This window comes from Cuculus canorus, chromosome 5, assembly GCF_017976375.1.
Source record: "Cuculus canorus isolate bCucCan1 chromosome 5, bCucCan1.pri, whole genome shotgun sequence".
Taxonomy (NCBI): domain Eukaryota; kingdom Metazoa; phylum Chordata; class Aves; order Cuculiformes; family Cuculidae; genus Cuculus; species Cuculus canorus.
In genome coordinates this window covers 63,712,263-63,726,859 of record NC_071405.1, presented here as the reverse complement: position 1 = coordinate 63,726,859, position 14,597 = coordinate 63,712,263, and the positions used below count along the sequence as shown (strand labels likewise).

General features: G+C 35.6%; 1 protein-coding gene across 9 annotated transcripts in view; it reads left to right on the top strand.

The window, feature by feature from the left end:
• HEATR5A (HEAT repeat containing 5A) overlaps positions 1-14,597 on the top strand; it is a 61,809-nt gene that overhangs the window by 34,504 nt on the left and 12,708 nt on the right. For 6 of the 9 annotated variants that reach the window (XM_054066776.1, XM_054066778.1, XM_054066777.1 and 3 more), the window contains 12 exons: positions 704-867; positions 987-1,162; positions 2,586-2,691; positions 3,669-3,859; positions 4,310-4,469; positions 5,537-5,726; positions 6,295-6,464; positions 8,252-8,278; positions 10,132-10,270; positions 11,390-11,572; positions 12,419-12,658; positions 13,357-13,538. In XM_054066776.1, the coding sequence (XP_053922751.1) occupies positions 704-867; positions 987-1,162; positions 2,586-2,691; positions 3,669-3,859; positions 4,310-4,469; positions 5,537-5,726; positions 6,295-6,464; positions 8,252-8,278; positions 10,132-10,270; positions 11,390-11,572; positions 12,419-12,658; positions 13,357-13,538 (1,928 nt within the window). The remainder of the gene's footprint in view (positions 1-703; positions 868-986; positions 1,163-2,585; positions 2,692-3,668; positions 3,860-4,309; positions 4,470-5,536; positions 5,727-6,294; positions 6,465-8,251; positions 8,279-10,131; positions 10,271-11,389; positions 11,573-12,418; positions 12,659-13,356; positions 13,539-14,597) is intronic. The other 3 variants (XM_054066781.1, XM_054066782.1, XM_009563598.2) reach the window with 3 other exon arrangements.

Here is a 14,597-nt window from a genome sequence, read left to right as displayed (position 1 = left end):
TAATGAAGTAGTGGTTTCCAGTTGGTTTTAATTATGTTTTTTTTAAAGGGACTCAATTTCTTTCCCTTTCATACATGATCTGTGCATCTTAGAATATATTTAATAGTGCGAAGCTTTGACATTTAGATTTAAGTGTTTTCAGCAAAATTACTTACATGCTAATTACTCAGGGAGGTAGGCAAAGTTACAGATGCCTGCGGGGCAGAGAGGCTGTTGGGGACCACAGGGAGGAAGTCAGCTTTCTCAGAACAGATTCAAGATTCAGGAAAGATAAAATCGCTGATTGCAGCTACCAGCCCCAACTGTATAAATCGTTCTAACTGTGCTTATAAGCTGTTGACAACTGCATTGTCTCACTTTTTGGAACTTGTGTACTGAAAAATTATGAGCAATTTTAGTGTAAACAGGTAATTGTGTGATGATCTAACAACAAAACTGAGTGCAAAGAGCTGGATATGAGGATTTAAGCCCCACTTTAGGCTGATACTTTCCAATTTGTGAGAACCTGACTTTGCAGTCATGTCTATATGTGCTTAGTCTTGCCGTGTTGTTTCCCCTGTAGTGATAGTGTTCTCCAATTAACTATCTAAAGGCAAGAAAAAAGTTAGATGGATGTTGCTGTTTCAGTATAAATATTTTGCTCGCAAAGTTACATGTGGAAAGTAGTTAACCAAAAATTTTGAATATTTTTTTAAATTTAAAGGAAGCGTCTATGCTGTTCTAAAAGAATTAGTGGCTGACTTGACTGTCCCAGATAGCCAGATCGATGCCTCTTCATTCTTGCTTCCACCCCTTTGCCATGAGAATGATCTCCTTTTACTTGGTCCCTTACTGCGGGAGACTGACCACCGATTTATTGAGGAGCAGGTACTTTTTGATCTACTGTAACGGTGGTATTATATTTTCATTCAGTTCTTGTTGTTTTGGTCATTGTTGGATTTGACTTTGTCCAAAATGTGAATATCACTTTTTTTTCCTTCTTACAGCTCCTTTTTGGTAACAGCATTGCTGGTGGCAGCCTGGAGTATGACCCTTACTCAATTTATGAGAAAGCTGCAAAAGGTGATGCACTACCTAAACCACTACCTCCTGTTCTGTCCGTTATCAGTGCAGCAACTCGTCTTTTTGGAGTTATATTTTCCCATGTAGCAGAATCTCACAGGTAAGGTAGTGACTGTAACTGCTGGGGAATTTGGGACATGCTAAAAGATGGTCAGAGTGTTTCAGATTGAGCACAGAAGAAAACAATTCTGGAAAAATATGATTTGTGTAAGTAGAATCTGTAAGCCATCTGAATAATATAATTCAGACTAACAAATTATTAGACTTTCTGTTTAAGTTGATTCACAATGAAAAGGTACATCCAGTGAGAGGTTACTGTCATTATAATAAGTTCTTTTGACTAATAAGAATAGTATTTTATTTTGATTGCCAGATCAAAATAGATGTTATTTGAAGAGCTATTTCACAATTATTATAGTGCCTAAAACATAATTATTAAATGTTTTAGAACAAAAGAGGGACAAAAGGTCCCTACGGCAGGAAGATGCAGTAAAATTTAAACCTTATGCTGTTTCCTCCTTTATAAAAAGTGAATGGAAAGAAAAAGAAGAGTGTGTGTCTTAATTTAGTTCTGTCAAGGTACAAGAATGCTTGAAAGGGATTGCAGACTTCTCTTGGGTTCGTCTGTATATATCTTCCTCCTGCACACATGGCATTTGGGCTTGCTTCACGTTTGTAAGGATAATGATTGCTGAGGCATGAATTTCTCAAAATTTTTGCATGCTGTTGCTTATTCTTTGTGTTGCTGGTAATTTTATTGAATGCAGCAGGAGAGAAAATCAGTTCTTTTTAAATTAAACACCTTTATATTTTTAAAGGCAACTGTAGTTAGAACTCAGATCATGATCATTATAGGTGGTGATGGGTTTGGAGTTTCCTGTAAGGGATGAGTGCGTAGCACGTGAGTCCTGATGTCTTTGCTGCTTAGAATGCTTGGCATTTAGTGTAATCCCAAGGCAGCTGTTTGTATATGACCATACCTGCCAATAAATTTGCCACGTGCTTTTTTGTGTTCTTCTGACTTGCATTTGCTTCTTTATTCTGTCTTCACTGATTGCGCTTTTTTGTGGGTTTTTTTTGCCCCTACTGTCACCAGGTTGCTGGTTGGTTTTCTTCATGTGTTTCTCAAGGCCTGAACTAATTGCTGCAGATAACTGAATTTTCCTGTTCTTTTTCTTTGTAAGCCAGAATGCATCATTTGCATACACTGTTTCTTTAACAATATTTGTCTTATGTTACTTAGTTGCAAGTGATTATCTGCAAATACATGTTTTATAAGGAAACAAAGGGGAAAAGTTCATGTTCATAGAGTAATTGCCTATTCTAATATGGAATATACAATTTTTATTTAGTAGACAGGGATGCCAAATGAAGGAAAAGCCTCAAGAATTAAGGCAATAGATTTGTTCTATCTCTGTTTCTATAATGTACAGGCTTTATTATCTGTTATAAAATAAAATAAAAAAGCTTTATTTATTTCCTTAATTTTTAATTCTGTGGTTCTTATTCTGGTTTTCTTTAAGACTTCAGGTGTTAGAACAGTTGTTGAATTCCATAAAGCAAACAAAAGGATCACGGCAGCAAATAGTACAACTAAATGTTGTGTCAGCCTTTTCTACTTCCTTAAAGGTAAATCTCCTTTGTTTCTCTCCTTTGTTTCTCTCCTTTGTTTCTCTCCTTTGTTTCTCTCCTTTGTTTCTCTCTCTCTCTCTCTCTCTCTCTCTCTCTCTGTTACTAAAACATGGCATCTGTTGGTTTAAATGTGTCTACACAGATGTTCTTGTTTCGTTTAACAAAGTAAAGGTGAAGATCAGTCCTGTTTTGTGTGATAATATATTTTTTGTCATGTCTCACCTCTCAAGTGCTAAAGAGTCACAGTTTAATTTTGCATTTTTTTAATGTTAAAGAGTTAGGGAAGCCCATTCTACTACACTCTAGTAACTATACTTTATCCATGCTAGTGTCGTTCAAATAGGAGAGAGATGGAAAAATTCTATTTGTATCATTTCTGTCTTTATCACTGTCTCTTTCATATTTCTTACTGTATAAATAAAGAGATAATTAGTAAAATATAGTCTGCCTTTTGTGGCCTTTTCCCGATGCTTTATTTGTATTTTCCTCTGTTCATGTGTGGTTATTCTCTTCTTAGGCTTTCTTCAAACTAAGGCAAAATATTTTCAGAGTAGGCAAGACCTTTCATTGTATGTATTTGGGGCATATTTAATATGCAACCCAGATAACTACTGTAGCTTTTCCTTATACTTTTTTTTGGACTGGGATTTTTCTTTTTGCCATTATTCTGTATTGACTGGGTTTCTTCTTGATGTTATTTTCTGAATGTTTTGCTACTGTGTTGGTTTATTGGGTTCTACTGTAATCTAGTCTATCTTTCTTAAAATTAGGATGTTGATATTGTAATGTTGTGCTATGATGTACACTTCTGTGGAGTTAGACTTCTCTCAGAACTCCAAATACAAATGGAGGAATTTTTCAGATAAAAGGGGAAGAAAAACCACTTTCCTTTTGCAAGTCTTCTAATTTTGCATGACTGACAGGAAAACACATTCTGATTACTGTACTCTCTTGCTGTTTAATGTATTTAATAGCACTTGGCTAACTGCAAGGGAAGTTTAGGTCCGGAAGAGGTTAGGAGATCTGCACTGACGTTGGTCATGTGTGCCCTGGAAAGCAATAATCCACTCCTAAGATGTGCTGCTGCAGAGTGTTTGGCCAGATTGGCACAGGTGGTTTCTGACAGTGCCTTCACTGCTGGCTTAGCGCAAGTCAGTTTTGACAAGTAAGTTCCAAAAAAATATGGTAAGTTACTGGTAGAGTTCATGAAAATATTTGAGAAATCTACCAGGCTCCTATTATGCTGATAATTTTTAAAAGCTGTTTTCCTTCACAAATTTGGTGTCAATTCAGAAATTAACAGTAAGAAGCACTGCCTGACTTCTGCATGTATTTCTTAGTTTTGTGGATGTTTAAGAAGATTGTCGAAGTAGGCATCTAGAATTCCAAGTAAATAAAATCACCTGCTGTTCTAGCAACATCATTTAAGTATATCTAAAATATTTTTGGTAATTCCTTCAGAGATAGTACATGAACTTTGAATTTTGGCGATATAGTAGTGTCTAATAAAATACTTCGCTGATTATTGACTAGAAATTGCATTTGTAGATGTGTTTGTTACATAGTATCAGTCTTGGTGATTACACTAACAGCTTTGTTTCCATATAATTAATAGGCTGAAATCTGCTAGGGATGTGGTATCAAGAACAGGTCATTCTTTGGCTCTAGGATGTCTGTATAGGTACCTAGGAGGAATAAATTCTATTCAGCACCTGAATGCATGTGTTGGAATCCTTTATACTTTATCTCAGGACAGCACTTCTCCTGATGTACAGGTACTCGTCGCTTATTTTAAAATGTTATGTTACAAATTAACTGATTTATATTCTGGAGAGTAAGGGTTTTTTTGTAAGAATAACCCTTCAGAGCCTGTTAGCCATACCTCACAGGAGATGGCTGGAGCAGGAAGAACAACAAAAACTATAGTCCCTGCTTGAAATCTATCTCCAAGCAAGAACTATGATTAGATATAGGAGGTTCTTACTTAATGATCAGTGGGACTGGTAAGACTTAAGATATGCTGACCTCAAAAATAATATCTGATGTTTTAGAAATTGATTAATTTCACGTTCTTCTAGATCTTGACCTTGACTAGATAGATAGTACCTAGGTTTTTTTGTTCATGCCAGTTTTTGTTTATGCTATGATATTTTCTCTACAGCATTTTCTGTAGTAAATAACGGGGATTTGTAGCCTAAATGCTTTAGAACTTGGTCAATATACCTCCTTGAATAAGGCAAGATGTTTTGAAGACTAGTTCAAATTATTTCTCTGGGGCTAAAGTGTTATCTATCGGATATTGAGTGTATTCCATGTAAATGTCTAAATCTCAGTTGAAGAAATTTTTTTAAGCTTTGTCTACAATATATTTACATGGAGAAGAATTGTATGTTGATATGAAACAGAAGTGGCCGTTGGCACAAAGAAAACAAGACTAAACCAGTATGTTGTTGCAGCAACTCTCTTGTATTTTTTTCATAATTCTCTTGTTCTTGCATGTGGAACTGTGAGAAATTTTACAAAGAATGCAATGTATTTGAGAAATAATAATCACTAATAAATAAATCTACCACTAGAATTTTTTTTAAAATTAACAGTGACAAAATAAAAATTATTCTTTCGTTGCTGAACATACATTTCCTTGTAAAATATTCAAAATGGTTTCTTAAGCATCAGGTTCTTAAAGTTTCTTTCTATAACTTCTCCATTTGTGCCTTTGGAACATAGAAGTCCAACTTTTATTACACTTAATTACTGAATTTCACTTGAACTATTGAATTTTAAATATGTTTTATGTTTATGCTATCAGATAGCCATTACATGACTGCTTCTTGTTTTACAGGCATGGGCACTGCATTCTCTGTCACTGATAGTGGACTTAGCTGGCCCTTTGTATCAAGTGCATGTTGAACCTACCTTATCTCTTGTTCTCATGTTGTTGTTGACTGTGCCTCCTGCGTATGCTGAAGTTCACCAAAGCCTTGGTCGCTGTTTAAATGCACTTATTACCACACTGGGCCCTGAGTTGCAAGGTGTGCGACATATAATAATGTCAGCTTTGTTTGGTTTAGCAACAAAGTTGCTTATCGTTGTTTGAAAGTGTAATGCAAATTTTATCAACAAATGCACGCACGTTAAGTTTTGTCCTTGTTGGAAGACAGAATTTCACAGGCCACGAGTTTATGCAGTCTAGATGACACAACTGCTAGTTATCAGAAAATAGTGTGTCTTTTGACATGTTTTCCTTTGTTTGAACTGGTTTTCCAAGCCTTGCATTGGACTGAAAATTCTCACATTAAACATTAGAACATAAAATATTCTTTTTTCAACATTTAAGAGCCAGTTTATGTCTTAATAATGATGCAGTCATTTAAAATTTGCCTCAAAATCAACTTTTAGGTAGCTGGACACTTCTGTTGATGAGTAAAGTCCATGTTGCTATTAGGAAATTTCAGAGTTTAACACAGGTATAGAAAGTATCCTTCAAGAGGATGAGAGTTATGAGTGGCTTGAGAGAAAGACAATTTACTGTGTTTTGCAAAAAAGAGGCAATGTTTTAAAAAAAACAGAAAACAGACCCCTTTTTTCTTCCAAATACAGGCAGCAGTACGACAGTTTCAGCCTTAAGAACTTCCTGCCTCCTGGGGTGTGCAGTGATGCAAGATAATCCCGACTGCCTTGTTCAGGCTCAGGCCATCTCTTGCCTTCAGCAGCTTCACATGTTTGCTCCTCAGCATGTCAACTTGTCGAGCCTTGTAAGCTGTCTATGTGTGAGTATATGTTTACTAGACTATATCCTTTTATTTTAAAACGTTTTGTTCAGAAACACTTGAAAAATGCAGATGCTCTTTAGCCAGAGAAACTGATTGTTATGTAGGTGTGAGGTGTTTCATATCCTCTTACAGGCAAGTAGTCTCTATATTTTAATTTTTTCCTCAGTTTCTGCTTCCCATTTACAAGATGAGTGCATTTTGTAGAAATCTTAGCCTTCTGAACTGCTTGCAGGTGCATTCTGCTGCTCTTGTTGAAGCCAGTTGTCTGGCAGGATATACCATCCATGACAAATTTGTGCTGGATTTTTACCAGCTACCTTATGTTGGCCCCTTAATTTTTTTCCTCTGCTGGTATTTACATTTTAGGTGAAGGATTGATTTAAAAAAAAAATTAAATTTACTGAATACCGAGCATTGTTTTGTTTGGGCTTGTTTTTTCATGTTGGTGAAAAATCTGTAGATTTCTCTGTTTTCCAATTTCTGTGGCACTAATGCTTCAGTGCTTCACTAATGCTTCTTGGCAGTTAGTATAAAGATTTCTGACACATAAGTAATAGCCAAACAAGGTCTTTGGAAAAAATAAACAGAACTCTTTATCAGCCCTATGTGACAAAGATGGGGGGAGAGATTGTTTCCTTCTTTCCCCCCAAGTGTCTGTCTTTGAATACCTGTTGTTCTGAAGAACTCAGTTCTATAAAGAAAGCAAAAATAATTTTCTGGTAGTTATTAGCCTTGGTGGATTTTCAGAGACTAGCCAGGGTTTTTTGCAGGGTTGTTTTGATTTATTTTTATAGTAACTGTGTATTGATTTTGTATAAAGTTTAGATTCCTTCGGTTTATTTTTGTTTGACTAGAAACGTGATTATGAGAGCCAGGAAAAATTGAAGGAGACGCTTTTTCAGCCCCACATTGTGTTAGGCACAAATATACTGTTTTCAAAAGAACTGGAACTCACCTGAAGTGTTTGTTCTTTTAACACATACAAGCTATGATTTTCTCTTCTGTGGCTAAACCACAGTTTTTCTTATGTTGATAAAATCACAACAAATTCTGTGAGTCAATTTCTTGCTCTGAGAATGTATTAGTATTTGGGATTGTATTATAAGTCCATGTACAGTCTGCTTCCATGTACAGTATGAACTCTTTAACAATTAGCAAGTACTTACTAATGAGATATGTCATGATAAGGTTGTCTGTATGATACTACTGATTTTTATTTTTGCAAATTGTTTCTAAGTACTTCAGTCAGTACTTTATGAACTTTATAATATTAAATTTCATAATTAAGAAGCAGCATGGTTCATGGCTTGAGTGTGTGTGTTTGTGCATCTGTACACGTGTGTGTATTCACCTCTTCCCCAGAAACGATTGTGAGCTTCATGGAGGAGTCCACCAAAGTCAGTGGCCTTACATAGATGAACTTTTTCTCATGAACTTGTTACAGAACTACAGCCAGTGCGCTTGCTGATACTGACAGTTCAGTAAATAAAAATACATCTCTTGAGAGTGTCATAAACGAGGAAGTTTTGAGTGTGTATTTTGCAGGTCTGTAAGAAGATCATTGCAACTAATTTGGGGGGCAGCTGGCTTGCAACTGAACGTGTCCGATGTTACATATAAGATAAAAGAACTAACCAGATTAGGGGGTTGGTATGTTTGAGATAAGATTATGAATTTTAATATATGATAAATTTACATGTAATGGTCTTCTTGTGTGGTTGGTATCACTGTGATATCTATATTTTGGTTTTGTCATGACTGGTTTGTCATTTGTTTTTGTGCAGGAAATCTTGTTGGATAATTCTGTGTTGGTAGGTCCTTGTGCCTTGTTAATCCTAAACTTTTGCAGTGGTGTGGTTTTTTAATTTCATCTTTTGTCTTTTCTTTTTAACCATTTTAATGTCATTTCTTTTAGCATGTCAAGTGACATTTGATTGTCATCCTAACCAGAGCCTTCCTAACTTTATGCAGACTGGCAGACATACATTTCATTTATATGCTTAGTGAGGCTTAATTTTGTTTTTAACGTGTAAAGCACGGAAAGGGAACTGTTTGTTCATTTAAGTCTCTACGTGAAGCTTGCATTTTGTGTCTGTTATTTAGTGTTCTGTCCCCTGCTTTACAATGTGGGAGGATGAGAGAGATGAAAAGTGTGCATCTTGCATTGTTCAGTAGCCTGAATTGGATCCTCTGTTTTTTCCCTATTAAAAATGAACACGCACTTTATGCATGTGCAACTTGCAGTTGAATGTGTGGCCTGCTTGCGTAAGTGTTGCATTAAAAAACTCGCTTGTTATTTTTAGTTTCAATTAAAGTATCTTGCAGACATGCAGTTAGGTTCTTTTCTTTTTGATTAATTATACAGAAAATATATCTTTGTATTCAGTATATAATTCTGAGTATTATAGATTCATGTGCATGCACAGACATTCGGAAGACTTTATTTTTGTTAATATAACGAAGCTGAATTTCTGTAACACTCTTTTGTCCTTAAGTTGTTCTTTTTAACTGTGTGTTAATTAATATGTTAGTCATTTTGACTAACGTATATTGTTGACCTGTTGCTAACAAATGAGGACTATGACATTACTGAAGGCTTTCCTTCAAGCATCTCTGCTTCAACACTCTCTGCTTCAACACTCAACTCTGTATGTTTTAAGGATGGTGACAGCTAAGGGTACACAGTTGTAGACAGTAACTTTTTTGATGTTAACTTAAGCATAATTTAGAAGAAGCTGCATAAATATCGGTGTAACAGTCTTCCCCAGCCGTTCAACCGATTCGTTCTATGGGGTCCCATTCAGAATGTTCTTAAAATTGAAAGCAAGCAAATTAAAATTTGAAAGCTTCACTCTAACAAAAAACTTTGAGGCTGTGTCATGTTTTTTTTAAGTGTTTTTCCTTCTTCTTGTAATAATGAGTATGTATTTTTCAGTATAGGAAACAAACAGTGGCCTAGTGGTGTTAAAATGTGGTGATGCTATAAATTTTTTTGCTAGAACTGCTCAGGAGAGACGAATTGTCTTGGTGTGATACATTCACCAGTAATTCTCCTCTTCCTCTCATCTTCTGTAAAATGTAATTTAATGCAATCTGAGTATATAATATTTTTTGCAATGAAATTGCAGCAGTGTTGTCTTTGCCCTTTGTTATAAACTTCTTTTCATGCGTGGAGTTCAGATTACTAAAGCCTAATTGACTGTCTGACCCTTGGTTGCACTGGCATTTCTCTAGTTATATCTGAGTATTATTTAAGTAATTTTCTCTTGCACTGAGTTTTCAAGTCCATTATATGTACCCTGTAGTCAAAGAATAGAATTAATTTTTCATTGAGACCGTTATTCAGCTGTCATTGAAGTTAATGGGAGTCTTTGTACCCATATTGGTGGGAGTTGGATCTAGCCTCAATCCAGTCTTACATATTACCTTTGGAGAGCAGATGGTAAAAGTACTGATATGTTAAAAATAATTACAGGAATCACAAAAGATTTCATTCGGGGTTAAAAAATGAACAAAAAAAAGCTGAGCAAAAATACCATTAACTGTATGTTTACTGACTTCACAGCTTTGCCATAACTGCAGTTGTTCACAAAATATTGGCATTACTGAGGTATTACTATAAAGGTTTTTTAGCCATCTTACAGTGTCTTTTTGCATGTTTCAGGTCAATCTCTGTAGCTCATACTTATTATTGAGACGTGCAGTGGTAGCTTGCTTACGTCAGCTTGTGCAAAGAGAAGCTGCTGAGGTATCAGAATATGCTGTTGCATTAGTTAAAGAGAACAGAGAAGATTTTACTCCAGGTAACGTATTGAAGTTTGAAATCAAAGATCTTGACAGATTGATAGTGAATTTTAAAACGTGTTCTACTACGGGTATGAACACTTTGCTACGTTCTTGACATTTTTAACTCAAAAAGGTTTTCTTCCTCAGTTTTTATATAGTACCAAATTTTAGAAGCATCCATAATGTTTCTTAGTGATAAATGAAGATTGCTTTTCATATACTGTAGATAGTTAGAGTCACTAAATGAGAAAATGCAAGTGGAGTTCCAGACCAACCTACGCCTATCTCGCCAGTAGCTGTTGGAATAACTGCTTTATATTCTGCATTTTACTTGTGTATTCATAATTTTATTTTCCCACATAAATCTCTTCTTAAATTAGTAATCTGTCATTGAGGGAAGGTGTACAAAGCCTGTTGAAGAAAGTTTCGGTTGATCTCTTTGGAGAGCTAGTTATGTAATGATTAGTTAGGGTCTCTAGTATTCTTAACTTTCTAACAGTTTGGGTATTTTGCTGAAAAGCCTGAGGATGCTCACTAGTTCATCTTCATGTGCCTTCCTGTGAGGGGAGGGTGATAATATATAATTTCACTTTAGAATTTTCAATTCAAGCTTATCTGGAAATTTTCAGAACAGATAGACTATAGCCATTTTGTAAAATTGCTGATTGTTAAAATTTATAATATTGGGCAAATGAAAATTGGTCATATTCATTTAACAAATGATTTTCATGTATCTGGTTTTGTGCTTTGTTGGAGAAAAATTTTAACTTGTCTTTCAAGGTAAAATATTGGTTTAGAATTACCTTATGAGTCAGTGTGAGGAATTAGGTGGCCAAAGATATTTTTTTTCAGTTCAAATACTACTGTGATGGTAATGCTGTGAAATATAGGGTAGGATTCTTTGGTTTTTCAGCCTCAGGTAACTTCTGTTGTTAGTATGTTTCTATAAAAGTTCAAAGTTTGTTTCATGCTCAGATGATTTAGATATAGGATTAAAATAATAATACTGTTATTTCAGAAGTATTTCAGGGCTAGAACTTATTCACAAGATACTCTGTAACCTTCAGTATGGTTTCTGTGGTCATTGCTGCAGTTCTGTGATGTACAGCATTCAGCTTACAGATTTTTGTTCTTAGCAGATGTTAACATCAGAGAAATAGGCCTGGAGGGGGCATTGCTGGGGTTGCTGGACAAAGAATTGGATGAAAGATTGTGCCAAGATATCAAAGAGACTCTGACTCATATGCTTACTTCAATGGCAGTTGGAAAGCTCTCTTTTTGGCTGAAACTTTGTAAAGATGTTCTTGCTGCCTCAGCTGGTAAGTCCTAATACACAGTATTTAGGAACACAGTGGAATTCAGACCTGCAGCAGTACGGTGTGTCATTGAGGGAAGGTGTTCTTGTTTGTTGAATGTTTGACATTTATGAAGTGTCATCATCTATCATGTTGAAACATTGGACCCTTTAACTTAGTCCTTTCAGAAGGAGTATGAGCTCCTCCCTCTAGATTGCGTTTTCCCTGTTGAACAGGTTTTTGTAAACATTTTAGTATGTCTTGGCTGTTCATATTCTTGTTGATTTATAGTCAGAATGTTAACGTTTCCATATCAGAAAGGGAAACGCAGAATACACTTGAGCTTGTGGATCTTGTGCAAGTACCTACAAGGGAAATATTCAGACCCTCTCTCCTCTTAATAATAGGAATGATACGGACCTCCTGTACCCTAATGAAACTCCTGAGAAGATAAAATTAATTACTATGCTGAATATTGGAGGGGAAAAGGGAGGCAAATTCTGTTTTCATGTGCAGTGCTGGAGTAAAACTTAGATTTAGATTTTTTTATTTGAAAAAGTATTAGCTTCTAATGTGTCGTACTATTTTAAAAGAGTTTTTTCTACACATCTTTCACTGCAGTTCTTAATTTACTTTCATGGTATTGTTCTTGTCTTCCAGCAAGTAATATCAATCAAACACGGACAGTTTTGTTACACTTCATATTTAATTCTAGCATTTACTAAAAAGACAGCAAGGTGGAAGGGAATCATAGTTCGAGGCAAGAGATGGACTTCGAAGAGATTTCCTTATGAGTCCTTTTGTAGTTTTCAGTTACAGGAGGAAAGAATAATGCATTTCTTCTTTTTTCCCCCTCTGTCGTAAATATAGATTTCAATACAGTCGCTTCAGTAGATACCACTCAAGAAGAGGAAACCACAAAAGTGGATGATGCATCAGTATTAACATCTGACAGCGATGAGAAGTTCCATCCTTTCAGTAATCCACGATGGTCCACTAGAGTGTTTGCTGCAGAGTGTGTTTGTAAAATTATAAGCCAGTGTGAAAATGCAGGCAGTGCACATTTTGACATAACTTTGGCTCAGGAAAGAAAACAGCGTGATTCAAGAGGTATGTGTTAAGCACTGAAAGAATTTCACAGAATGCAGAGTATACTTAAAATAAACGTCGACTGTTTGAATCTTACAAAAAACCGAATATATGACGAATTTATTGTTTCAGCCTTTAGTTACTCTGACTAGAAGCCTATATTTATTAATGTGTTAGAACAATTTTTATTTGACAAAATATTGGCATATTGCTGCAGCATTTACACTCCCTGTCCTGGTTATAGTACCATGGCATATGTGTGGGAAGCCACTGTTTTTGCAAAAGCATTGGCAATCAGAAGTGATAGCTGGCACTAACCTACAACATCGCAGTTTGGTGTCTGAGAGTATGACTAGAAAACTCCACTTCCCCCCTCCCCTATAATTTGCATAATCACCAGAAACAGTGCCAATTTTATCTGGAGGTCTTTTTCTCAACAACTCTTATTTTGGAAAATATGCCTCACACATAAAGACATTTATGCTTTCTTTTAAGTACTTTTTACATTCAAATTGAAAGGAGCCTAGAGTGGTTAATATAAGATGTCCAAGTAAGTTTGCTGTATCATATAAGCTGCCTGAAGTAAACTCTTGATATCTGGTAAGGTAAAATGTGAAATACACATTTTGAAAATGTTGAGAGCGGTCTTATAAAATATATTACGTCTAAATCTAAATGTAATAAAACTATTTTCTTTTTAATATCTGTTTTCTCTTCAGATGACTTTTTGGTATTGCATTTAGCTGACTTGATCCGCATGGCTTTTATGGCTGCCACAGATCACAGTGATCAACTTCGTCTTTCTGGGCTTCAAATGTTGCTAATTGTCGTTCGGAAGTTTGCAGCTGTTCCAGAACCAGAGTTTCCAGGTCATGTAATTCTGGAGCAGTATCAAGCCAATGTAAGCATCATTGCTAATAATCCTAAGAAGTTTAGTGTTAAACACTAAAATAATTCTGCTTTTTGCAATGTGTAGTGCTAGAGTCATGTTTCAGTTAGAAATAAGTAGCTTTTATACACCAAAGATCTTGGTCAATAAATAAGTTTGGGGAGGGAAAAGCATGGATTGTACTCAGAAGGTCTATGTAAGTTAATTCTTATTTGAGATTTACGGAAAAGATGTCGTTATCATTTTGCATTCCAGACTGCACTTACGTTAAGTATGACAGGCAGCTGTGTTAGGCCTCATCTGCCTCCCATTTTTCAATTTCTATCAGGTATTGAATAATTTGGGTCAGTTTTTCTCATAGAAATGGAGAGATCCTGACACTGAAGACATCCTAATCCACTTGATCTTGCTTTTGCCATTAGAATTCTATTCTTCTGCCATTCCTTTGTGGGAAAGAAATGCCTTGATTTAGCCCAGAACTACCGAGGGGGGAAAAACATGCTATCTGTCCTTGCTGTTCAAAACCATCAAGCGGGTCACAACCAGAGCTAGTATTTCTCCTTTTAACCTTCACTGCCCTTAAAATGTTTCTGCTAATACTGTACTTCTCATTGGCTGTTTCATAGAAGTTAAAGAGATGGGAAGCCGTGAAATATCTAGTCTTTTTCTTCTCTTTTTTCTTTTTTCTATAACAATAACCAGAAGTAGATGGATAGAGGGCTTCCTGAGTTAAGTAATGGTTTCCTGACATCTTGTTCAAATGTTCCTTAAGTGAACTCTTGAGCTTTAGGGGGTCTGGAGAAACTGGCCTTAATTGTAATTAAAAACAATTGCTTTTCATTTATTTTCACAAACTTGTATTTGTAGTCTTTGTACTACACTTTGTACTTTTCATCCCAAAATGTATCAGACTTAAGTCTGAGTTTTCAGAAATGAGCTAAAGCGTTGAAGGAAATTTTCATTAGCTGTTAGTGAAACAGCTTTCAACAATGAGAGTAGGTAAAATCTCTGCAACCTAGTAAATATGTTTGTGTCTTCTTCATTAGGTGAATGGGATTTGTGCTCTCCCTT